Source organism: Ranitomeya imitator, chromosome 4 (assembly GCF_032444005.1).
Source record: "Ranitomeya imitator isolate aRanImi1 chromosome 4, aRanImi1.pri, whole genome shotgun sequence".
Classification (NCBI taxonomy): Eukaryota; Metazoa; Chordata; class Amphibia; order Anura; family Dendrobatidae; genus Ranitomeya; species Ranitomeya imitator.
The window spans coordinates 450,781,400-450,809,372 of record NC_091285.1 but is presented as its reverse complement, the minus strand read 5'-3'; the positions used below and the strand labels follow the sequence as shown (position 1 = coordinate 450,809,372).

At 44.8% G+C, this 27,973-nt stretch overlaps 1 protein-coding gene across 1 annotated transcript; it reads left to right on the top strand.

The window, feature by feature from the left end:
- The first annotated feature begins 1,101 nt into the window (after positions 1-1,101).
- On the top strand, positions 1,102-26,721 carry OAZ2 (ornithine decarboxylase antizyme 2). Its single transcript, XM_069762368.1, is given in 6 exon segments — positions 1,102-1,121; positions 1,463-1,538; positions 1,540-1,620; positions 12,692-12,867; positions 20,364-20,449; positions 26,260-26,721. Coding segments are annotated over 6 exon segments (570 nt in total). The 3' UTR covers positions 26,391-26,721.
- The last annotated feature ends 1,252 nt before the right edge of the window (positions 26,722-27,973 follow it).

The window sequence follows — 27,973 nt, the reverse complement described above, 5'->3', positions numbered from 1 at the left end:
GAAAAGGCTCCAGTGGTCTGCAGGAAATTGTCTATTTCTGTCCTTTTAGCTGCCCAGAATGGTGTGACTGGCTTTACACATAGTTTGAGAAATGTTTTGTTTGACCGTTTTTGTGTTGGACCAGCTTCGTGATGGGTGTCTTTAATAAGAATATCCCTGCTATTTCTGTAATGGGGCCATCGTTCTGTATAGGGGCAAACTATCATACTGACTTTCACATTCCCGAGAATTGCACAATCGCTGGGTGCGAAACAACCGCCTGTTCCCTTTCTATATTACCGTACCTTCCTATATTGTCATGCTTGCTATGGCTGTTTTTCTGCCTTTGTAAGGCTATGTGCACACAATGCAGATTTAGTGCAGAACTGCAGCGTTTTTTTCCGCGCAGAAACTCTGCAGAACTGCACTGTGATTTACAGTACAATGTAAATCAATGTGAAAAAAAAAGCTGTGCACATGGTGCAGAAAAACCCGTGCAGGAACGCTGCAGATTTCAAAGAAGTGCATGTCACTACTTTTGTGCAGTTCTGCAGCATTTCTGCACCCCTCCATTAATAGAAATCTGCAGTGGTAAAAACTGCAGAAAATCTGCATCAATTCCGCACAAAAAACGCACTAAAACCGCAGCAAATCCGCAGCCGCGGATTCTGCCAGGAGATGCGGATTTTGTGCCGAAAATTCTGCACCTCTTTTCTTACGTGTGCACATAGCCTATAAGGATCACATTGTTAATTCCCCACAGTAGCCATAAAAAGAGCTGTAAAGTCATCACACATATTCCTAATTACTATCAAAAGTAGATGGACATTTCCATTATAGGCTATGTATCTGCAGGGCAGGAGTTGGTGGCATCTTGATACCGTGAACTCTCCATTTAGAAAGTAGAATTCTGTGCTCGGGGGAGAAATGCAGCTTGCATTTTTGGATACCGTTTTGCGGCTGACAGTTGCCCATGGAAGTTAAGTGACATAGCTGCATTTCTAATAATTTTCTGGAAAACCCATGTGACTTTTTTTTTTTTTTTTTTTCCATCCATATTATATATGGGACTATAAAGGATTTTATTCTGAGCGAATTTTGAAAGTGCAGAATAAGACAAAAATGACTCCAGTACAGTTTCAGTAAGGGCAGAGTACACGTGTGCAGACTTAATTCTGATGTGCACAGGAGTCCATACTGATTTTTTTTTCTCACCGGTCTTGTGAATTAGCCCTAAAGGTGCTCTGAGATGGTTTGTTTTGGGTTTTTTTCTCTATGCATGTACCTGGTGTCAACAAATAACATCTACCATACATAAATGTTTTATAAAGACAATAACTATTCGTTTTTTTTTTTTTGTTTTTTTGTTTTTTTTTAAGGAATGCAGTTTTCTAGCAGCTAAAGAAAACTCCAGAAAGAACACGTGAAGAAAGCTTTGTGTGTATTTATTAACCAATTTTTTTCCTATTCTTTTCTTTTGCAGTAGTATTTTACCTTTGAGTAGCAGTCCCCAGCTTCAGTGCTGCAGGCACCTCGTTCCCGGGCCTCTGTGGTGCTCCTGATGCCCCTCACCCACTGTTGAAGATCCCCGGTGGGCGAGGGGACAGCAGGGATCCTGCACTCCCAGCTGTGATACATAAGGTAAGAATAATAGTCAAAGTTTATGGCGTAATAAACACCTCCATTGAGGGGATTCTCGCATTTCCGCGTTTATAGGAAAAACGTTATGGTTTTTTTTTTTTTAGTCTGTTTTTGCAGTAAAGTCAATGAGACCAGATGTTGAGTATCAGTCAGTAGGGATTAATTTTAAGGTGCAGCACTTTCTGCTGTAGAGAAGTGACAGTCACTATTGAATGTGCTCAGTAATGCAGATGTTACCACAAGGGCAGGAGGACGCATTGCTATCACACTGAAGAGCAGGAGGACGCATTGCTATCACACTGAAGGGCAGGCGGACGCATTGCTATCACACTGAAGGGCAGGCGGGCGCATTGCTATCACACTGAAGGGCAGGCGGACGCATTGCTATCACACTGAAGGGCAGGAGGACGCATTGCTATCACACTGAAGAGCAGGAGGACGCATTGCTATCACACTGAAGGGCAGGAGGACGCATTGCTATCACACTGAAGGGCAGGTGGACGCATTGCTATCACACTGAAGAGCAGGAGGACGCATTGCTATCACACTGAAGGGCAGGCGGACGCATTGCTATCACACTGAAGGGCAGGAGGACGCATTGCTATCACACTGAAGGGCAGGTGGACGCATTGCTATCACACTGAAGAGCAGGAGGACGCATTGCTATCACACTGAAGGGCAGGCGGACGCATTGCTATCACACTGAAGAGCAGGAGGACGCATTGCTATCACACTGAAGGGCAGGCGGGCGCATTGCTATCACACTGAAGGGCAGGCGGGCGCATTGCTATCACACTGAAGGGCAGGCGGGCGCATTGCTATCACACTGAAGGGCAGGCGGGCGCATTGCTATCACACTGAAGGGCAGGCGGACGCATTGCTATCACACTGGAGGGCAGGCGGACGCATTGCTATCACACTGAAGGGCAGGAGGACGCATTGCTATCACACTGAAGGGCAGGAGGACGCATTGCTATCACACTGAAGGGCAGGCGGGCGCATTGCTATCACACTGAAGGGCAGGAGGGCGCATTGCTATCACACTGAAGGGCAGGAGGACGCATTGCTATCACACTGAAGGGCAGGAGGACGCATTGCTATCACACTGAAGGGCAGGCGGGCGCATTGCTATCACACTGAAGGGCAGGCGGGCGCATTGCTATCACACTGAAGGGCAGGCGGGCGCATTGCTATCACACTGAAGGGCAGGCGGGCGCATTGCTATCACACTGAAGGGCAGGCGGACGCATTGCTATCACACTGGAGGGCAGGCGGACGCATTGCTATCACACTGAAGGGCAGGAGGACGCATTGCTATCACACTGAAGGGCAGGAGGACGCATTGCTATCACACTGAAGGGCAGGCGGGCGCATTGCTATCACACTGAAGGGCAGGCGAGCGCATTGCTATCACACTGAAGGGCAGGAGGACGCATTGCTATCACACTGAAGGGCAGGCGGGCGCATTGCTATCACACTGAAGGGCAGGCGGGCGCATTGCTATCACACTGAAGGGCAGGCGGACGCATTGCTATCACACTGGAGGGCAGGCGGACGCATTGCTATCACACTGAAGGGCAGGAGGACGCATTGCTATCACACTGAAGGGCAGGAGGACGCATTGCTATCACACTGAAGGGCAGGCGGGCGCATTGCTATCACACTGAAGGGCAGGCGAGCGCATTGCTATCACACTGAAGGGCAGGAGGACGCATTGCTATCACACTGAAGGGCAGGCGGGCGCATTGCTATCACACTGAAGGGCAGGCGGGCGCATTGCTATCACACTGAAGGGCAGGCGGGCGCATTGCTATCACACTGAAGGGCTGGCGGACGCATTGCTATCACACTGAAGGGCAGGCGGACGCATTGCTATCACACTGAAGGGCAGGCGGACGCATTGCTATCACACTGAAGGGCAGGCGGACGCATTGCTATCACACTGAAGAGCAGGAGGACGCATTGCTATCACACTGAAGGGCTGGCGGACGCATTGCTATCACACTGAAGAGCAGGAGGACGCATTGCTATCACACTGAAGGGCTGGCGGACGCATTGCTATCACACTGAAGGGCAGGCGGACGCATTGCTATCACACTGAAGGGCAGGCGGACGCATTGCTATCACACTGAAGGGCAGGCGGACCGTTGGCTGTAGAACCTCTTGCTGCTAAGATTCGGCAGTCGGATGGGGTCCCTGGGTTTAGGTATGGCAAAGTAGAGGAAAAAATAGCGTTATATGCGGATGATGTTTTGCTGTTCCTGGAGGATCCAGACAATTCACTAAGAGGGGCCGTTGAAATTGTTGAGAGATTTGGTACTGTGTCGGGACTAACAATTAATTGGAATAAGACGGTTCTTTTTAGAGTGGATGACGTAGGAGAGAATGTGAGTGAGGATGTTGGGGATGAGAGGCTGAAGGTGGTTTCCCAATTTAAATATCTTGGAATATGGATTTCGGTGCCGGTGGCGGAGTTTCTGCAAAGAAATTTGACTCCTGTTATGGGGGTACTCAAGGCAAAGGTAGACGCCTGGAATAAGCTACATCTATCGGTCGTCGGTAGGGTAAACCTTATTAAAATGGTCCTTATGCCCAAAATTCTTTATGTTCTGCATAACGCACCAATTTGGATCCCTCGGGGGAAGTTCAGGCAGATTAATGCCCTCTTTAGAAGTTTGATATGGGGTAGACAATATCCACGTATTAGCTTGGAGACGCTTCAACGACCCAAGGAAGATGGTGGTTTGGCTTTGCCCAACCCGGAAATATACTTCCTTGCGGCCCAGAGCCAGCATTTGAAGGGCTGGGCGCGAGGGGCGTCATCCAGTGCAGTACAACAGCTATTGGAAGAGGTGACGGACCGACGACCGATGGCCAGGTGTTTGGAGGATGGCTCATTGGGCGCGCTGGGGAAAATATACCCAACCCTGTTCCTGATTCGTAAATTATGGAATAGATTAAGGCAGATTCGTGGGGTTACAGGGTTGACTAAATTCACACCGATATGGTCTAACCACAACTTAAAGGATTTTGAGGCCCTGGGAGGATTGATGGAATGGCAGAATAAGGGAATTTGCTTTGTTCACCAGATAATCCAGCAGCAGGAGCTGAAGTCCTTTTCCCAATTGCAGGAAGAATTTGGTTTGCGATCCACAGGGGAATATCAGTATGCGCAGATGAGACATGCCTTTAGAGCTCAGAATAAGAAGGCTGATATCAGGGTTCAAGATGATATAGTGTTGGAGTATGTGTGTGGTGAGGGTACTACAAGGGGAGTTATTTCCACTCTGTATAAGGACCTTATGCACACATTTCTGCTAGATTTCCCTATAAAGGCGAGAGCTAAGTGGGAGAGAGAAGTGGGGCCGATGGAAAATGAAACCTGGGAATCGGTGATGGAGTGGGTTCCGCGACTATCCTTGAGTGAACCATATAGGCTCTCGCAGCTATACATTTTGCATAGGGTATATAAATCTCCGGAAGTGTTATACAAAGCGGGATTGCGTGCCAATTCTGGGTGTCCGAGGTGTGCGAGTGAGAAGGCAGGAATATATCACATGATGTGGACGTGTCCGAGACTGGCTGCCTTTTGGGTGGTGGTTTTGAGCCGAGTTGAAGCAGCGTATAAGTGCAGAGTTGTTAGAGACCCGATAGTATGTGTGCTGGGATATGTGGAAGAAATTGGAGTTGACAATACTTGGAAGATTGCAATTGCTAGGCTACTCTACATGGCCAGGAAAGTAATAGCACGAAACTGGATAAACGCGGAACCACCTGTGAGAAGGGAATTTCTCCAATATGTTCAACATGGTCTAAAATTGGAAAAGGGGGTGTACAGTAAAAGGGGGAAAATAGAACTCTTTAATAAAATATGGTCTCCTTGGCTTGATTTGGATTGAGGAGTATAGGCGTCGTGTTTCCTAAGACCTGGAAGAGGATAAATTACAAGAGGCAGATAATGCCTCGGTGGGGTGGAGATTGAGACTGAGCTGTCTTATGGGGGAGGGGGGTAGTTGGGGTAATGTTGGGGTTTATTAAAGTAAGAAAATGTGTATCTGATATAATGCAATGTAAATGGCATTCTGTTGTTCTCCTTTTTTTATATTGTTAATAAAAATCTATTTAAATTAAAAAAAAAGAAGGGCAGGCGGACGCATTGCTATCACACTGAAGGGCAGGCGGGCGCATTGCTATCACACTGAAGGGCAGGCGGGCGCATTGCTATCACACTGAAGGGCAGGTGGACGCATTGCTATCACACTGAAGGGCAGGAGGACGCATTGCTATCACACTGAAGGGCAGGCGGATGCATTGCTATCACACTGAAGGGCAGGAGGACGCATTGCTATCACACTGAAGGGCAGGCGGACGCATTGCTATCACACTGAAGGGCAGGCGGGCGCATTGCTATCACACTGAAGGGCAGGAGGACGCATTGCTTTCACACTCAAGGGCAGGAGGACGCATTGCTATCACACTGAAGGGCAGGCGGGCGCATTGCTATCACACTGAAGGGCAGGAGGACGCATTGCTATCACACTGAAGGGCAGGAGGACGCATTGCTTTCACACTCAAGGGCAGGAGGACGCATTGCTATCACACTGAAGGGCAGGAGGACGCATTGCTATCACACTGAAGGGCAGGAGGACGCATTGCTATCACACTGAAGGGCAGGCGGGCGCATTGCTTTCACACTCAAGGGCAGGAGGACGCATTGCTATCACACTCAAGGGCAGGAGGACGCATTGCTATCACACTGAAGGGCAGGAGGACGCATTGCTATCACACTGAAGGGCAGGAGGACGCATTGCTTTCACACTCAAGGGCAGGCGACATCAATGCAGCAGTTTGACATCAGTGGGGAATGCTGATCTAATAACACACTTATTTCATATTTTGACTTCAATGGTACTTGGACATGTGGATGCAGCAGAGATCATTTTATCTGTGAACATCAGTGGGATATTATGTTGGTTGCCACAAATGTTAGATATACCCATATCTAATATGAATCAATATGACTACAACGTGATCTGGTCAGGTGCTTGATTTGTCGTCAATAATCTAATAAAGGAAGAGGCTGTAGGAGTACGATGTTATTGTATCATTTCTCTGAAAGACCTATATATTTATTGAAGAATCAGAAACTTGACGCACTCAGGCTTTTGTGAAACGCCCAACATGCCTTAAAGGTCGCCTCAGTCTGTGGCCATCTGGAAACATCGGGAATTGTTTTTTTGACAACGGCTGGAGTGGCACAAGTTGTTGATCCCTGATCTGTTGCATACTTAGAAAGCCCATCCTGTATATATCTTGAGGCAGATATATTCTGAATGACTTTGCACAAACATTGCATCACTTATCTATTCCAGTCCAGAGCTACATTTCCAGTTCTGCTGGTTGATATTAAAAACAGTTGGCCCGATAGCAGACTGGCACATCTCCATCACGGTTCGCTCTTGGCTGAGCTCTAGTTATGTATTGGACTGTGTTTTACATCATATTACAGTACAGTTCCAGGTTTAAAGATGGTGACTAAGAAGGCCGCAGAATTGTGAATGCAGCTCTGGGATATGATACTGGCTGTAACTCCGATTCTATACAAAATAAGTACCGTAATTTTAATAAGTAATATAAGTAATGCAGGGGAACGGAGGAATGATCCAGCTTCCAGTCCAAGTATGCAAAAACAAATTCTTTTATTGGTAAATATCAAATACATGGCAGAAAAAAATCAGATGCTCACCAACAATCTAAGGTGATGATCACCAAGTCTCCCTCCCCCTTCTGTTTTTTTTTTTACTTCTGATTACTGTTGTTTTCAGAGAATTCTTACATGCAGCTAATATTATGCTTAATTACCATAAGGTAATGTCTGCATCCATTGTGTGTTGTATTTTATAGAGACCCCCACATATGCAGCAGAATATGTAATGCACAGGATGCACCAGCTCACCCTCCGTGTGGCCCTAATTAATCCTCGACACGGAAAGCAGGCCTCTGTTTGGCTTGAAGTGCAGACATCACAAACTAACGCTTCCAGTCGTTTCAGAATAAAACTTGTTCACCGTATTTATTTCCACTGGTTAGAATTTACAGTACATTAAAACCTGGCATGTAAGCAAAAATGTGCACGTTTCGGACACAGCACTGTCTGAAATGCATAATTTAATGCTTTAGTGGGATGTGTTAATGCACACAATTTTAAACTGCTGAAATATACAGTGAACAAGTTTTAATCCAAATCGGCTGGAGACCATCATTATTTTAGGGCTGCAATTTGATTAACCAGCTCAATTTCACTAAGCAGGTTGGTGAACGTGTTTAGTTTGTAGGGGTTACCCTGCGCCTCTCGCATCATGAGATCAGGCACCACTGATTTGTGCTCAGTACCTGCTGAGCTTGTACGAGACCTGCCGAAACCTGGCAAGTGACAGATGATACCAGTTTAGAAGCACTTTTTTAAATCTAATTTTGCGGAACTGAGCTTGGTATTATAGCGGTTGTTCCCTTTCAGAAAATCAAAGTCCCTGGGCGCAATTTATATATTAAAAAGAAAAAACTGCTCTTTACTTGCAATCTGTGGGTCCAGCGCTGAACTTCCACTGCTGCTCCTAGTGTCTGGTATTGGCTGTAATGCTGACATCCTGTCGACAGCGCAGCAGCCAATCGGCTCAGGAGATCTGTCCATGTAGATGGAATGCCCTGCGCACAGCCGCTGAGCTCACTGATTGGCTGCCACTGACCCCGGGACTGTGCTTAAAGTACTGTTTTGTTTTTTTTTCTCTTAGAACTTTTTTGGCTCAAAGGTAACAGCCCCAACACACATTGCACAGAATTTTGCCTTTTCACATAAAAAAAATACATAATTTCTAATATAATTAAAAATTACTGAATTGCCTGATATTCGAAAAAGGGATTTATAAGAAAAGAGGGAAAATAGAAACCTTCGACAAATTGTGGTCTTCCTGGCTCGCCATGGGGTAGGTTCGCTATAAAAGAAGGGTGTATAATATGAGGCATGCAGATCTACATGAGATGATAGTAACTCTATAATCCTGATGGTTAAGTTATTAAAAGAGGTGGGCTGTCTGTTTGGGAGGGGGTGGATTAAGTTGGGAATGGGGGGTCTGTTTTGGGGTGAAAACTCTGTATTGAAATATAAGAATGTAACAGGTTAACTGTCATGTGATCCTAAATAAAAATTTATTTGAGTTTAAAAAAAAAAAAAAAATTACTGAATTCCCACCCCACCCCCTTTTTCTTTTTTGACTCCTCGTTTGAGAATTCCCATGCAGCATCATCATCATCAGTTACCTTAGTGTCAGGAGCCGGGCTAGTCTCATTGCGATGTGCACAATGACAGTGCCCTATCGGTTGCTGGCTCACAGCAGTAACGAGACTGCAGAGTGCGTTGTCAGAAAGCTTCTGTCCTCTGATGCCACTTTGTTTGAGTATCCCAGCATGCATTGGGAGTCTCAAATGAAGCATCATCAAAAAGGAACTTGGGGGAAGGCAAATATTAGTGCAATTAGAGAAGGATAGGACATTTTTAATTCCAGTAGAAAATGGTTTAGATGATGGCCATAAATAGATAAGGATTTAGGAGGAAAATGACATGTGCTGGCTTTGACATTTTGCTACAATTTTCTGAAAAGTGTAGTCAAATATCTATTTTGTTAATCATCCCTCTGTTAGTCCCCTCGCACACACAGATTGATACAGCCACTTACACATTATATTTTCTTTCCACATCTTTTTCTCTTGCATTATTGTCAGGAGACTCCCAGTTGCCTGTAGTTCTGCAGAACAGAACATAGTTGCAGTGCTCTTACATCATCTTATTGTGGTGTCTTTCTTAATCGCTTGTCTCAGCATGTATCTACTAGTCAGCAGAATTAGTGGTTCAGATATACTTTAATTGTGATTATATTGTAAGTTTGGGCTGACAGACTCCCTTTAAGTAAATCTGATAGCATAAACAAAACACATAGCCTTTTAGGCACTAAAGCCCATGGAATTGCACCTTTAGTGGTCTAATTTATGCTTCCATTTTGCAGAATTAGAAAACTATCATCAGAAAATAAGTGTATAAATGTACATACGTATCACAAATGCACACTGTGATAAATACAAATGTTGCAATTTTCACCCTGGCCACTGGGGAGTTTGTAGACTTTGAAGGTGTATTCTCAAGTTCGTAAAGTGCTTTAATTGGTAGTTGGATAAAGGAAGTCCATTGAAAACGTGCTGATTTTCTAGCGGTCTGTCTGCTATCATACTCCTACAATGGGAGCTTTTAATAGCTTACACCTAGTTTCCATAGTGCTTTACCTCCAGATCCTGGCCAAGAGTGATCAGTAGTTGTATTCCAGGAAATGTGTTAAAGGGGTTGTCCGGTCTAAAGCAACAAGTCTGCAGTCAATATGTGACTGCGATGTCAGCACCAGGAATGGCTTGTATGCAATATGCATACTCCTAGCCAAAATCCGCCTAGACTTTACAATCTCGCGCGATTCCAAAAATAGTGTAGTCGGATTCTGGCCAAGAGTATGCAAGTATGTATACTTGCGGTCATGTGACCACTGTTCCTGGTGGTGACACCATAGAATTCTACCAGCGCATAGTGAGCGTTATGTGAGGATTCACAAGTCTGCAGCTGCATAGATCGTTTTAGACCAGACAACCCCTTTAACGCTTCTCTTCCAGGTCATCTCTCTAGCCCATTGATTTCCATGTGATAATGTCTGTAAAGTGCTGTGGAATGAATGGAGCTATATAAATGCGTTAAATAAATTGAATAAATACCGTAAATACAGCAGTTGGCTCCTCACCTCCCTTCCCTCTTCATCTTCTGAAGGAATGCAGCTTTCACAGCAGGTCTCCTAATCACTGCTCTCTGACCTGTGTGCTTGTTCAAATGCAGTGTTATCACGATGTGTAACTACAGGTATAACAGTATAGACTCCAAACAAACCATTATAGCTGCATGGTCACTCAAGGAGAGCGGTTCTGCCAGAAACCAGGAAGTGAGGAGACTAAGGGAATTGCATTGCTCTGAACCGCTCAAGAGACAACTTGAGAATAAACCTATAACTTCCTGTTTCCTGAAACACAAGTACTATTCGCCACAACGAACAAACTCTGACCCTATCTTTTGTATTGAATAGTGATGAGCGAATATACTCATTACTCGAGATTTCTCGATCACGCTCGGGGATCCTCCGAGTATTTTTTAGTGCTCGGAGATTCTTTTTTTCTTGGCGCAGCTGAATGATTTAGTACATGTGGGGGTTGCCTGGTTGCTAGGGTACTTATGCTGGCTATCAGATGTAAATCATTCAGCTGCGCCAAGAAAAACGAAAACTCTGAGCACTAAAAAATACTCAGAAGACCCCCGAGCGTTCTCGAGAAATCTCGAGTAACGAGTATATTCGCTCATCACTAGTACTGAAGCATCTAAAGAGCGTGTACAAATGTACTGAAAATGTGAAAGGAGGGGGAGTAGGGTCAGGTATGACATCACCTATTATGATTGGATCCTGTGTTATCAGCTTTGTATAGCTTTGCCACCTGCCAATGTAATCCTGCCTCTGCTGATAATGAGAAACTCTTCCTAAGGCCTTCTTCACACGTCTTTTTTTTTTTTTTTTTTTTATGTCCGTATGCAGTCCATTTTTTAAAGACCATACCCCCCACACATTGTATTCAATGGTGGTGCACACATGTCCGGTCTTTCACACGAACGGTGTGGAAAAAGCACGTCAATGTGTCATCAGTGTGACATGTACCGTTGCCTGGGAATAGCAGTACAATTGGTGCTGTTCCCAGGTACTGAATATACAAGAACCATTAGAGAGACAGGTACATGCATATAGTTGTAGGATCACCACAAGACAAAGAAATAATTATCAAAAAGAATTAAATTTTATTAGACACACCACGAAAAAACAGACAATACACAGTATTAAAAACGCTTAAAATTTGTTCCACATAGAACAAAAAATAGATCCAAATCAATTACATATAATATATGATGGTATAAATGAAATAACAAATAACAACAACACTGCCCGGCTGTATAATATTGTAAATGCAGGGAAACACACACTCGTATTTCCTATAAATTCAAATGCACACAATTGTAGACATAGATCAATTGTAGTGGACCGGAGTGGTTTATAGGGTATGCAGAAATACGAGTGTGTGTTTCCCTGCATTTACAATATTATACAGCCGGGCAGTGTTGTTGTTGTTGTTATTTATTTCATTTATACCATCATATATTATATGTAATTGATTTGGATCTATTTTTTGTTCTATGTGGAACAAATTTTAAGTGTTTTTAATAGTGTGTATTGTCTGTTTTTTCGTGGTGTGTCTAATAAAATTTAATTCTTTTTGATAATTATTTCTTTGTCTTGTGGTGATCCTACAACTATATGCATGTACCTGTCTCTCTAATGGTTCTTGTAGTAAATTTCTACATGCATGGCAGTGATCCCAGACAAGTACCTATAGATTTTGTATGATGGTGCCCACTTAAATAGTCTTTCCAGTACAGGTACTGAATATAGCTCTCATCATTGTTGCCTGATCTACCTGCAATTGGCGCAACCATGCGACAATCATGAGATTTCTAGTCAGCACCCACTGTCTGTGTACCTTGTATGAAAAAAAAAAAGTCCCCCTTAATTTTCATAACCAGCTGAGGTAAAGCTGACTGTTGGGGCTGATGTTAATATTCTGGGAAGGGGCCAATAGCCATAAAGGTCCCCAGGCTATTGGTATCAGTTCACAGCTATTTGCTTTGCCTTTACTCTTTGTTATAGGGGAGAAACCATACCACCCCCTCCCCCCCCCCCCCCCCCAAAAAAAAAAAAAACAAAACAAAAAAAAACTATGCTTACTATCAGAGGCTACACAGACGGCTGCTTATACTGACAGTTTGAGGTGACACTCTCATTCATGTACATATTTTTGATTACAGAACCTTTTCACCAAAGTGCACATTTTATTTTTGGCAGTACTTCCACTTGGTCTCACTTGTTTTGTCTATTTCTTGACACAGGACGAAAAGCTTACAGTTTCTCAGGATCTCCCGGGGAATGATGGGAAGCCCCACCTCGTCCATTTCCAATATAAGGTTACCGAGGTGAAACACTCGTCATGGAAGGCCATGCTGTCAAATCAGAGCCTCTTTGTGGAAATACCTGAGGGCATCTTAGCAGATGGGAGCAAAGAGGGGTATGCAACAAGATTTTTAGAATGTAAAGTAATGGATCAGATTGCACTATAACCAGGTCAATAGTAAAAGACCATCGCGCTCATACACTTCGCATTTTCTGCAGCAAAAAAACGATCTAGTAAAGGGGAGGGAGCTGGCGGTCTGGGGTGACTGCAATTTAGAGATTGCTCTGTCCTGTCAGACACACGAAGAATAATAGCATCATGAAGTGGACGTTTTACTATATATTGAACACTGTAAATAATTTAAAAAAAAAAAAACCAAAACATTCTCAATTTCATCGCACTTGGATTTTTTCCCCCTGTTTTCCAGTATGCTGTGGCAGAATAAATGGTGTCATTAAAAAGTACAACTCTTCCCTCAATAACGAAACCCTTTTTATGGTTGGGAAAAAAAAAATTATACCTCTTGGAAGAAGGGGCGTAAAAAAACGAAAACCACAAGAATCCCCCAGGGCTGATGGGGTTAAAAACCACAGTCACACGAGAATCTGTTTTGACATACAAAGGAACTAATACAACAACACTGAGCGCACATTAGGTGCATGTGAAAATGGGCATGTTGAACTGCATTACTGCTATATAGACTGCACTTCTAAATTTGAGATACTTACAGAGTTAAAGGGCAGGTATGATGCAGCTTAGATGTGCAGAGCGCTCCACCAAATATTGAGGCAGTCACTATAGAAGTGCTTTCACAGCATTTATTTAATTTTGCAATTAAGTGCTCCATTACAAAGATATCAGTCATGGATTCTGTCAGCGTGCTTAGTGCGGACTCGGGACCTGAGCCTGCTCCACACAGGACAGATGTTGGCCATGTTATATAGCTGGCATCTGTCTTTAACAGCAGAGATCAGTGCTACTATTGAATGCCAGTCAATCACTAACGAAAGAATTTTAAGCACCGCGTTCTATCCCGGACATTTGTTCAGACTTACATCTGCTTCCCACACAACACAATTACTAGTGGCCGATGTGTTGCTGTGAAAGAGGGGCCTGGTTGGTGAAAACTGGAGAAATGCGGTTTGTGTATTGTATGGGACAAGCAATCAAACAATTAACATTCAAGTTCTCTATACAGGAGAAAAATTGAAGCTCAGAATTTCAGTTTGTTAGTCGCAGCAACACCAAAAAATTACCGTATTTTTCAGACTATAAGACTCACCGGACCATAAGGTGCACCCCAAATTTGGGGTGAAAATTGCAGAAAAAAAGATTTTTTATAAGATGGGGGGGGGGGGGGGGGGGTCCGTCTTATTGTCCGAATGTACAGTATCTTACCTGAGGGCTGGCGGTGGCAGAGCAGGGTCACAGGAGGCATGGTGTTGGCAGAGGTGGGGTGATGCGGTGTGGCGTGCACCTGAGCAGGGTCCCTTCCTGCTTAGGTGGGCGATGCCACGGCCTGGTGTCCATGGGAGGGTTGCAGCAGTGATTACCGGCGGAGGTGCTGGGATGAGGAGGTGCTGGGATGAGAGGGGTCCCTTTCCCCGGTGAGGTGATGCAGCAGAGCCGGGTGAATCCTGTTATCGGTGGGGGCGGCCATCTTCCTGAAGCCGTGCGTGTGCAGATGAAGCGCTCTGCTTCCCGGGCTTCAGGAAAATGGCCGCGGGAGGCCGCGCGTGCGCAGATGGAGATCGCGGCGGCCATTTTCCTGAAGCCAAGATCTAAATCTGCGAACTCGGCTTCAGGAAAATGGCCACCGCGATCTCTATCTGCGCACGCGCGGCCTCCCGCGGCCATTTTCCTGAAGCCCCGGGAAGCAGAGCGCTCCATCTGCGCACGCGCGGCCTCGGGAAAATGGCCGCTACCACCGATAACAGGATTCACCCAGCTCTGCTGCTTACCGGGCTGCTGCATCACCTCACCGGAGAAAGGGACCCCGCTTACTGCGCCTCCTCATCCCCGCACCTCTGCCGCCACGGTAAGCCTGCATTGCGACTATTAGACGCACCGCCCATTTTCCCCCCTTTTTTGGGGGGGAAAAAGTGCGTCTTGTAGTCTGAAAAATACGGTAAAATAAAAATGCGCTTAAACCATAATCTGCCCCTACATTATGCTGCTATCAGATGGGGTAGCAAAATTCTGGTAACCGATTTCTGGTAAAGGGTTAAGCATTCTGACCAGTATAGAATTATTATTTATTGTTATAGCACCATTTATTCCATGGCGCTTTACATATAAGGATGGGTATACATAATAAAAACAAGTGCAATAATCTTAACCCCTTCCCGACCTTTGACGCATACGCTGCGTCATGAAAGTCGGTGCCATTCCGACCCATGACGCAGCATATGCGTCATGGAAAGATCGCGTCCCTGCAGGCCGGGTGAAAGGGTTAACTCCCATTTCACCCGATCTGCAGGGACAGGGGGAGTGGTAGTTTAGCCCAGGGGGGGTGGCTTCACCCCCTCGTGGCTACGATCGCTCTGATTGGCTGTTGAAAGTGAAACTGCCAATCAGAGCGATTTGTAATATTTCACCCATTATAACGGGTGAAATATTACAATCCAGCCATGGCCGATGCTGAAATATCATCGGCCATGGCTGGAAACACTTATGTGCACCCACCCCACCCCTCCGATCGCCCCCCCAGCCCCCCGATCTGTGGTCCGCTCCCCTCCGTCCTGTGCTCCGCTCCCCCGTCCTCCTGTCCGCTTCCCCGTGCACCAATCACACCCCCTGTGCTGCAATCAAACCCCCCCGCACTCCGATCCCCCCCCCCCGCACACAGCGACCCCCCCCCCGTGCTCCGATCCACCCCCCCCCGCACAGCGATCCCTCACCCCGTGCTCCAATCCTTCCCCGTGCTCCAATCCTCCCTCCCGTGTTCCGATCCACCCCCCCCCCATGATCCGATCCACCCCCCCGTGCTCCGACGCCCCCCCCCCCGTGCCCTGATCTCCCCCCCCTTATACTTACCTGGCCGCCCGAGGTCCGTCCGTCTTCTTTCCTGGGCGCCGCCATCTTCCAAAATGGCGGGCGCATGTGCAGTGCGCCCGCCGAATCGGCCGGCAGATTCGTTCCAGAGTGAATTTTGATCACTGAGATATATCCTATCTCAGTGATCAAAATAAAAAAAATAGTAAATGACCCCCCCCTTTGTCACCCCCATAGATAGGGACAATAAAAAAAATAATTTTTTTTTTTTTTTTTTTCACTAAGGTTGGGGTAAGAACTAGGGTTAGGGTTAGGGGTAGGGTTAGGGGTAGGGTTAGGGCTAGGGTTAGGGGTAGGGGTAGGGGTAGGGTTAGGGCTAGGGTTAGGGTTTCGGTATGTGCACACGTATTCTGGTCCTATGCGGATTTTTCCGCAGCGGATTTGAAAAATCCACAGTGCTAAACCGCTGCCGATTTATCGTGGATTTACCGCGGTTTTTCTGCGCATTTCACTGCGGTTTTACAACTGCGATTTTCTATTGGAGCAGTTCTAAAACCGCTGCGGAATCCGCAGAAAGAAGTGACATGCTGCGGAATGTAAACCGCTGCGTTTCCGTGCAGTTTTTCCGCAGCATGTGTACAGCGATTTTTGGTTCCCATAGGTTCACATTGAACTGTAAACTCATGGGAAACTGCTGCGGATCCGCAGCGTTTTCCGCAGTGTGCACATACCTTTAGAATTAGGCTATGTGCACACGGTGCGGATTGGCCGCTGCGGATCCGCAGCAGTGTTCCATCGGGTTTACAGTACCATGTAAACATATGGAAAACCAAATCCGCTGTGCCCATGGTGCAGAAAATACCGCGCGGGAACGCTGCGTTGTATTTTCCGCAGCATGCCAATTCTTTGTGCGGATTCCGCAGCGTTTTACACCTGTTCCTCAATAGGAATCCACAGGTGAAATCCGCACAAAAAACACTGGAAATCCACGGTAAATCCACAGGTAAAACGCAGTGCCTTTTACCCGCGGATTTTTCAAAAATGATGCTGAAAAATCTCATACGAATCCGCAACGTTGGCACATAGCCTTAGAGTTGGGTTGGAATTAGGGTTGTGGTTAGGGTTAGGGGTGTGTTGGGGTTAGGGTTGTGGTTAGGGGTGTGTTGGGGTTAGGGTTGTGATTAGGGTTACGGCTACAGTTGGGATAAGGGTTAGGGGTGTGTTGGAGGTAGAATTGAGGGGTTTCCACTGTTTAGGCACTTCAGGGGGTCTCCAAACGCAACATGGCGCCACCATTGATTCCAGCCAATCTTGTATTCAAAAATTCAAATGGTGCTCCCTCACTTCCGAACCCCGACGTGTGCCCAAACAGTGGTTTACCCCCACATATGGGGTACCAGCATACTCAGGACAAACTGCGCAACAATTACTGGGGTCCAATTTCTCCTGTTACCCTTGAGAAAATAAAAAATTGCTTGCTAAAACATCATTTTTGAGGAAAGAAAAATGATTTTTTATTTTCACGGCTCTGCGTTGTAAACGTCTGTGAAGCACTTGGGGGTTCAAAGTGCTCACCACATATCTAGATAAGTTCCTTGGGGGGTCTAGTTTCCAAAATGGGGTCACTTGTGGGGGGTTTCTACTGTTTAGGCACACCAGGGGCTCTGCAAACGCAACGTGACGCCCGCAGACCATTCCATCAAAGTCTGCATTTCAAAAGTCACTACTTCCCTTCTGAGCCCCCACGTGTGCCCAAACAGTGGTTTATCCCCACACATGGGGCATCAGCGTACTCAGGAGAAACTGGACAACAACTTTTGTGGTCCAATTTCTCCTGTAACCCTTGGGAAAATAAAAAATTCTGGGCTAAAAAATTATTTTTGAGGAAAGAAAACGTATTTATTATTTTCACGGCTCTGCGTTATAAACTTCTGTAAAGCACTTGGGGGTTGAAAGTGCTCACCACACATCTAGATAAGTTCCTTTGGGGGTCTAGTTTCCAAAATGGGGTCACTTGTGGGGGGTTTCTACTGTTTAGGCACACCAGGGGCTCTGCAAACGCAATGTGACGCCCGCAGACCATTCCATCAAAGTCTGCATTTCAAAAGTCACTACTTCCCTTCTGAGCCCCCACGTGTGCCCAAACAGTGGTTTACCCCCACACATGGGGTATCAGCGTACTCAGGAGAAACTGGACAACAACTTTTGTGGTCCAATTTCTCCTGTAACCCTTGGGAAAATAAAAAATTGCGGGCTAAAATTCATTTTTGAGAAAATAATTTTTTTTTTTTATTTTCATGGCTCTGCGTTATAAACTTCTGTGAAGCACTTGAGGGTTCAAAGTGCTCACTACACATCTAGATTAGTTCCTTTGGGGGTCTAGTTTCCAAAATGGGGTAATTTGTGGGGGATCTCCAATGTTTAGGCACACAGGGGCTCTCCAAACGCGACATGGTGTCCGCTAATGATTGGAGATAATTTTCCATTTAAAAAGCCAAATGGCGTGCCTTCCCTTCTGAGCCCTGCCGTGCGCCCAAACAGTGGTTTACCCCCACATATGGGGTATCTGCATACTCAGGACAAACTGGACAACAACATTTGTGGTCCAATTTCTCCTATTACCATTGGCAAAATAGGAAATTCCAGGCTAAAAAATCATTTTTGAGAAAAGAAAAATTATTTTTTATTTTCATGGCTCTGCATTATAAACTTCTGTGAAGCACCTGGGGGTTTAAAGTGCTCAGTATGCATCTAGATAAGTTCCTTGGGGGGTCTAGTTTCCAAAATGGGGTCACTTGTGGGGGAGCTCCATTGCATAGGCACACAGGGGCTCTCCAAATGCGACATGGTGTCCGCTAACAATTGGAGCTAATTTTCCATTCAAAAAGTTAAAAGGCGCGCCTTCCCTTCCGAGCCCTGCCGTGTGCCCAAACAGTGGTTTACCCCCACATATGAGGTATCGGCGTACTCGGGAGAAATTGCTCAACAAATTTTAGGATCCATTTTATCCTATTGCCTATGTGAAAATGAAAAAATTGAGGCGAAAATAAATTTTTTGTGAAAAAAAAGTACTTTTTCATTTTTACGGATCAATTTGTGAAGCACCTGAGGGTTTAAAGTGCTCACTAGGCATCTAGATAAGTTCCTTGGGGGGTCCAGTTTCCAAAATGGGGTCACTTGTGGGGGAGCTCCAATGTTTAAGCACACAGGGTCTCTCCAAACGCGACATGGTGTCCGCTATCGATGGAGATAATTTTTCATTCAAAAAGTCAAATGGCGCTCCTTCCCTTCCGAGCCTTACCATGTGCCCAAACAGTGGTTTACCCCCACATGTGAAGTATCGGTGTACTCAGGAGAAATTGCCAAACAAATTTTAGGATCCATTTTATCCTGTTGTCCATGTGAAAATGAAAAAATTGAGGCTAAAAGAATTTTTTTGTGAAAAAAAAAGTACTTTTTCATTTTTACGGATCAATTTGTGAAGCACCTGGGGGTTTAAAGGGCTCACTATGCATCTAGATAAGTTCCTTGGGGCGTCTAGTTTCCAAAATGGGGTCACTTGTGGGGGAGCTCCAATTTTTAGGCACACGGGGGCTCTCCAAACTTGACATGGTGTCCGCTAAAGAGTGCAGCCAATTTTTCATTCAAAAAGTCAAATGGCGCTCCTTCCCTTCCAAGCCCTGCCGTGCGCCCAAACAGTGGTTTACCCCCACATATGAGGTATCAGCGTACTCAGGACAAATTGGACAACAACGTACGTGGTTCAGTTTCTCCTTTTACCATTGGGAAAATAAAAAAATTGTTGCTGAAAAATCATTTTTGTGACTAAAAAGTTAAATGTTCATTTTTTCCTTCCATGTTGCTTCTGCTGCTGTGAAGCACCTGAAGGGTTAATAAACTTCTTGAATGTGGTTTTGTGCACCTTGAGGGGTGCAGTTTTTAGAATGGTGTCACTTTTGGGTATTTTCAGCCATATATACCCCTCAAACTGACTTCAAATGTGAGGTGGTCCCTAAAAAAAATGGTTTTGTAAATTTCGTTGTAAAAATGAGAAATCGCTGGTCAAATTTTAACCCTTATAACTTCCTAGCAAAAAAAAATTTTGTTTCCAAAATTGTGCTGATGTAAAGTAGACGTGTGGGAAATGTTATTTATTAACTATTTTGTGTCACATAACTCTCTGGTTTAACAGAATAAAAATTCAAAATGTGAAAATTGCGAAATTTTCAAAATTTTCGCCAAATTTCCGTTTTTATCACAAATAAACACAGAATTTATTGACCTAAATTTACCACTAACATGAAGCCCAATATGTCACGAAAAAACAATCTCAGAACCGCTAGGATCCATTGAAGCGTTCCTGAGTTATTACCTCATGAAGGGACACTGGTCAGAATTGCAAAAAACGGCAAGGTCTTTAAGGTCAAAATAGGCTGGGTCATGAAGGGGTTAAACAATACAAGTCATAACTGGTACAGGAGTAGAGGAACCTATGAATGATGTCTCCACTTTATAATCTAGTTAGGTAAAGTTTGGGTCTAAGTGATCAGTTTCTCCATTCTGGTACAATCTTGTACATTTGGTTTGCCTCTGACATACTTACTCTTTGTCAATAGGTTGCTGGCTCTACTTGAGTTTGCAGAAGAAAAGATGAAAGTTAGATATGTCTTTATCTGCTTCAGAAAGAGTCGAGAAGATAGAGGTATGTGAATGTGCTAAGATATGCATATGATGGTCATACAAGCCTACCATGTGTGAATGCCACTTGTCACGCCTGTTCTGGACTTCCAACTTAGTAAATTTGTTTGAGGATTGAAGGAAACTGCACAGCCAAAAATATCACAAAAAACTCTACTACTTTATTGATTTTCCATAAGGGAAAATAGAATAACATCCACATGGCATGGTCTGAAAACTCACTGGCATAAAGTGAATTTTCAGTAAAATTGAGTGAATTTTCATACTGTCGTGGGGGTGATAATCTATTTATCTGTTTATGATTTAATCTATACATTTGTAAATGTACAGTTTTTCTTCAATCCTCAAAAATATTCACATGAATATACGACCTGTCAAACCCTAACCTGGCTGTAAATGATCTTTGTATTAAAAAAAAAAATTGTCTGCTTTACTACCATAGATGTAGTAATCAATTCTTATTTAATTTTGTCGGCCAAGAGTTTAGACGTGCTGCAATATACATGAACTGGGATTATTATTCCCAGTGTTTTATATATTTTACACTGTACTACCTTGGAGGGGTTCTCCAGGCTTGGGACTCAAGTGTGTAGTGACTCTGTGACTGCATACTTCTGCACAGTGTCATGAGGACATGAAGTTTGGCAGCAACGCATAAACATGCTCAAGGAAATAGGTATAACGTCCCACCTCTGCTTGCTTTCTCATCTGCTGCAATAGACTCTTATGGTATAACTTCCCACCTCTGCTTGCTGTCTCATCTGCTGCAATAGACTCTTATGGTATAACGTCCCACATCTGCTTGCTGTCTGCTGTGTCATCTGCTGCTTTACCATCTAGAAACATCTTTTAATGTGTCTACTAATTCATTGGTATAATTCTTTTGGTGCGTTGTACTTAAAACTCACTGTTGCTTATCCATGACTGGGATCAGTTTAGATCTTATCTGGTGGAAGGTATCAAAATAGATGTTGCCAGGCTGAATGTCTTTGATCATCTAAAAAAAAAAATCCCTGGTGTGCTGGCCCCAGCTGCCAAATTATCCTCAACCAGTTCCCACAATCCATCTCTTGTGACTCAGCAGTCTGGACTATAAATTTAGAAACATCCTTAGGGGTGCACTCAAGCGTCCCAGAAGCAAAGCGTCATGGAGCTAAGCGTCGTGATACAGCAGTTATTCCATGGTAGTTAGTCAGGGCAGGAGTCAGGTAACCCACACTCTGCACTCCCCTCTATCCATGTGCTTTATTCCTATCCTCCTATGTTCCCTTGCAATCCACTTTCACCAACCAATACCCCCTCCACCACGACTCGTATACATCACTCACTCCTTCCCTCTCCCATGTACAGCTCCCATGCACTTCTCACCTTTCTGAAAAACCTCAGCCCATCTTGCCCAAACTCTCTGCACAAAAAAACTTCATACAATTCCAAAAACTACTTGCTTGTTATCTTCCTACTCCTACTGATTTCAGGGGACATCTCCCCCAACCTCGGTCCACCATCCACCAACCTCAACCCATACCCTACCTCACATAGAAACCTTAATAATCTTACTAATATTTCTTGCACTCCTTCATCTCCTTCTTTTAATTGTGCCCTTTGGAATCCACGGTCTGTATGCAACAAGCTTCCTTTCCTACACAATTACTTTCTGAAAAACTCTCTGAATCTGCTGGCCCTCACAGAAACCTGGATTCAGGATTCTGACACGGTTTCTCCTGCTGCCATTTCCCATGGTGGCTTACAATTCTCACAGTCTCCGAGACCCACAAACAGACATGGTGGTGGAGTCGGCATACTTCTCTCCCCACAATGCACCTTCCAGGTCATCCCCTTCCACCCCCCAGTTCCATCACTCTCATTCCCTTCTTTTTGAGGTCCACACCATCAGGCTCTTTCGTCCCCTCTCCCTCAGAGTAGCGGTCATATACCGGCCCCCAGTCTCACCCATCCACTTCCTGGACCATTTCTCTGCCTGGCTGCCGCACTTCATGTCCTCAGAACTACCAACCTTTATCCTGGGAGACTTCAACATCCCCATAAACAGCCCCACTTCCCCATCTGCATCCCAGCTTCTATCACTAACCACTTCTCTAGGCCTCTCACAGCTCTCAACCTCTGAGACACACAAGGACGGTAACACTCTTGACCTGGTCTTCGCCCGGCTCTGCTCAATCTCCTACCCAGATAACTCACCGCTTCCCCTCTCTGACCACAACATTCTCTCCTTCACACTCACAAATCTTCGCCCACCCCAGCACACTCCTACCTACCACACATTCAGAAATCTACATGCCATTAACCCTCATACACTTTCAGACTCCCTACACTCATCATGGTCCCCAATCTCTTCTTTTTTTCTGTCCTGATCTGGCTGTACATCACTTCAATGACACTCTTAGAAGCACCCTTGACCAAGTAGCGCCCCTCACCCTCAGAACCTCCAAACACAGAGTGAAACAGCCCTGGCTCACATCGCAAACCCGATTTCTCCAGCGATGATCTAGGTGTGCTGAACGCTTATGGAGGAAAACACGCACACCAGAAGACTTCATACACTTAAAATTTATGTTAAGGACCTATAACTCTGCCCTTCACCTTGCCAAACAGACCTATTTCACCACCCTGATCTTATCACTAGCCAACAACCCCAAGAAACTTTTTGACACCTTTCACTCCCTCCTCAGGCCAAAAGCACAAGCCCCTATCACAGACATCTGTGCTGATGACCTGGCCTCCCACTTTATAGAGAAAATAGGCAATATCTGTCAGGAAATCCGCTCCCAATCACCAAGTTCAGTGACTCCCATCCCTCCCTGCATTTCCCCTGGCTCACTCTCCACATTCGATCCTATCACAGAAGAAGTCTCCAGGCTCCTCTCTTCTTCTCGTCCGACTATATGCACCACCGACCCCATTCCCTCACACCTCCTCCAGTCTCTCTCTAGCCGTCACAACTCACCTAACTACAATCTTTAATCTCTCCCTCTCCTCTGGCATTTTCCTCTCCTCCTTCAAACACTCTATCATTACTCCATTACTAAAGAAACCCACCCTCGACCCATCCTGCCCAAATAACTACAGACCGGTCTCCAATCTCCCCTTCATCTCTAAACTCTTGGAGTGCCTGATATACTCCCGCCTTACCCGTTACCTCTCCACTCACTCCCTCATAGACCCTTCACAGTCCGGTTTCCGCCCTCTACATTCGACTGAAACTGCACTCATCAAACTGACCAATGACCTTCTGACAGCAAAACGTAACGGTGACCACTCTCTGCTCATTCTTGACCTTTCTGCAACTTTCGACACTGTTGACCTCCCTCTCCTACTCTCTAGGCTCCAGTCACTAGGCATTAGGGACACTGCTCTCTCCTGGTTCTCTTCCTACATTTCTGACCGCTCCTTCAGTGTTCTGTTCTCTGGCTCCACTTCCTCTCCTCTTCCTCTCACTGTCGGGATACCTCAGGGCTCAGTCCTTGGCCCCCTTCTCTTCTCCCTCTACACGGCCCCAATTGGACAGACCATCAGCAGATTTGGCTTTCAGTATCATCTTTATGCTGATGACACACAACTATACACGTCATCCCCTGACCTTACTCCCGCTGTACTACAGAACGCCACTGTCTGTCTGTCTGTCTGTCTGCAGTCTCTAACATCATGTCCGCTCTCTATCTGAAACTCAACCTCCCCAAAACTGAACAACTTCTGCTCCCACCATCTACTAACCTCCCTAAACCTGACATTTCCCTCTCCGTGGGTGGCACCATAATAACACCCCGGCAGCAGGCGCGCTGTCTGGGTGTTATGTTTGACTCTGATCTCTCCTTCACCTCCCATATTCAACCTCTTGCCCGCTCATGCCGCTTACACCTAAAGAACATCTCCAGAATCCACCCTTTTCTCACCATGGAAACAACAAAAACCCTCACTGTCGCCCTGATCCACTCCCGTCTGGACTACTGTAACGCTCTATTAATTGGCCTCCCCCTTACTCGACTTTCCCCTCTCCAGTCCATCCTTAATGCAGCAGCCAGTGTTGTCCATCTGGCTAATCATTACTCGGACGCGTCCGCTCTTCACCAGTCATTACGCTGGCTTCCCATTCATTACAGGATACAATTCAAAGTACTTGTTCTCTCCCACAAAGCTCTCCACAGTGCGGCACCCCCTTACATCTCCTCCCTCATTTCTGTCTATCGGCCTAACCGACCGCTGCGCTCTGCGAATGACTTTCGACTAACCTCTGCACTAAAGCCAGTACCCCGTGCGTGACGCTGGGTAGCTCTGGCTACACACACTGTATTCCCAGCCACAGCGGGAGTGTCGCTCAGCTTATTAGTGGGATGCGGAGGCTCTGACCTCCACTGGTCGAATACTGATGGTCTATCCTAAGGGTAGGTCATCAGTGTAAGAAGGCCTGAATGTCCCTTTAATGCAGCAGATTTCTGATTTTATCCAGCAGTTGGAACATTGCTTAAATATTAAAGAGATTGTTAAAATTGTACATTGGGACTTTAAGATCGTCTTAGCTGTGAGCTGTGGTATCGCATCTAAATTTATACCTTGTTAATCAGGCAGTCCTTTGGCATGTCATGACCCGGATAAGGGTATTGGAAGTAATTATAGAGGCCTTCCTTGTCAAATACCCAAAGGATAAGATGGCTTACCTTGCGACATTTCATAAAAGAAGTGAGATTTATCTGCACACACAGGGGTCAAAACCTGGCTTTCAAGCAACACTAAACAGGTTAATTTGTCATTAACTTCTGACATGGCAATTTTTTTTGTCCCAGAGCAATAGTTTGTATTGCCATTTCCCAAGACCTGTAATAACATTTTCATTTTTGGGACGATGGTGCTGTGAGAGGGTTTTTGTTTGTTTGTTTTTTTGCACAGCATGGCAATGTATTTTGTTTTTAATACCATCTTGGGGTAGATATGACATTTTAATCACTTCTTACGGTTTTTTTTGCAACATTGCATCACCCAATAATGCTGCTGTGGCATTTTGAAGTTTTTGTGCTTTTTTTTTTTTCTGTTCCGAGTTTACCAATCAGGTTAATTATTTTTATACTTTGATTGGACTTTTCTGGACCTAGCAATACCACATGTGCATTTTTTTATCTTTATTTTTAGTTGGTAAAAGGGGAGTGAGTTTTTTTTTTCATATGCTTTTAAACTTTTTTTTTTTTTTTTATTACAGTATTTATTAGTAGTCTTAGGGGACTTGACCTTGTGATTCTGATCTCATCTACTGTGAACTGCAATACCACAGTATTGCTGCATATAATAAAAAATTGCAGTCTCCTTTGAAGCACAGCCACAAGCTTTATTTCAATGGGGCTCCATTATGATAGACACGGATGTCTTCAGCAGACCCCCAGCTGTCATGTCAACCTATTGGCACCACGAGATTGCTTTAATTGAGCGCTGATGGATGCCTAGAATGACATGCCCCCGTGCCGGTTGACCGTTTCGGATGGAGCTCTGCTCCAGTCAGTTGTTAGATGCAGTTCCTGGCTGTAATACAGCCATTACCTGCCGGGTATGGGGTGAGGTTGCCCCGTGAGCCCATTCCTTACACCAGCTACTGACTTGCGGCGTAAATGTAAATGTGTAATTTGTGATTAATGATGTAACATGTGCTGGCGATTTTTAGATTTCTCAAATCTCCATGAGTCACTAGTGAGACAAAAGGGCATGACTGTATCTTTTTTTTCAACTTTAGGCTGCTAGTACTAATACTTATTTTTATATTTATTTGATGGTCAGGGTACTTATTTATTTATTTTTTTCTTCTTTTCACAGGTCCACTCCTCAAGACGTTCAGTTTCCTGGGTTTTGAGATTGTGCGCCCTGGGCACCCCTGTGTCCCCGCACGTCCTGAAGTTTTGTTCATGGTGTACGCTCTTGACCAGAGCTCATCAGATGAGGAATAATATACAGCGGACATGTAGTTCTTGTAGCCCCATTTTTGTTTTTGAGTTTTTCCTTTTTGTTTTCTTTGTGTGTATCCAAGTAGCTGTTGAGAATTTTTCGCACTTTTTCCCTAGGCATGGGAGGACAAGCGTGCATGGTCATGCGATGGACTGATGTTTTTGGCCTTTCTTTCAGTTGTATGAATAAGATTTTGTTTTGTTTTTTTTTTTTTTTTCTGCAATTATGTTTAAGAGCATCAACTTCAAGCACCTTGCAGTCTGTGGTCACAAACATGTACTCAGAATGTAGTTGAAACTGCATATGAAAAAAAAATAGTAGTCTTAAATGCCAGTCTGTTGTGGGTGTGCTTTTTTATGCTAGAAGGAATGCTGGCCATACATATGCACATACAATGCTGAACACTCATTTGTCTCATGCTCTGTCTATTTCAATGGTAGGAGGAGGTATAATCTGTCAGTCACTTCTCATAGTGGATGATCTCCCTGGGGAACAATTGACCAAGCATGTTAAAATGGCAGGACATTAGGTCATGGTCTGAGTGTCCCCTACACGTTAGACTATTGGCAAATTCATTCTGAAACTGAATGACTTTATCTTCTCTTTATGACCTAACTTTATTATTTTTAATAAGCATACTCTCTTTACATCAGTCTGACTGGATTAGAAATTCTGCAGTGGCAGCATTGCTACTGTGCAGGGGTTTATGGATAATGGGTTTTTCGTGGAGTACTCTGAGGATACGAGTATAGAGATGAACTGTCTTAACAGTATGAGGCTGGGTTCACACTGCGTTGTGTGACCCCGTTTAACAGACTACGTTACACCGCGGTGTAACGTAGTCCGTTAACGCCGCCATTACTTGCAATGGCGAACGCATCGCTAGCGCACGCCCACAATGGGCGTGCGCTAGCGATGTGCCATCATTGAGTGACGGACCCGAGACGCGGGCTGCATCGTTTCTGGGTCCGTCACTGCTAGCGCAGGTGGAGCTAGCAGATGCTCCATCTGCGCTAGCGCAGTGCCAAAGTCGGCACTTGCGTTAGTGCAGTCCGTATAACGGATTTGTTGAACGGACTGCACAACGCAAGTGTGAACCTAGCCTAACCTACAAATAAAGTTACACACTGTAGCACTATAGCAGCATGAAAATATGAAATATTAATTGCATTACTGCTCTGGAAAATAGGAAAAACTGAAAATACTTTACAAATAAATTGGCCAAATGATTTATACCCAGCAGCCGCGATAAGGTGATTCTCGTTGCCAGGAACCTATTTAATGTGAATCTTCTCTTAGGCTGAAGCATGCATTTATGTGGATAAATAGGATCCTGCTATGATTAAAAACGCCAGAGGCCGATGGGTGTGTGTGATTACATTAAACCACCAAGATATACTATTCTTGACCCAAGGATTTAACTGTACAACTTTTTATAAATAAACACATGAATTAAACTGCACACATTGTTAACTCTGCATCACCCACACATACACAACACTATTACACTGTGTTCCAAATTATTATGCAAATTGGATTTGTGTCATAAAGATTTAATTGTTTTGTTTTTCAAATAATCTCATGG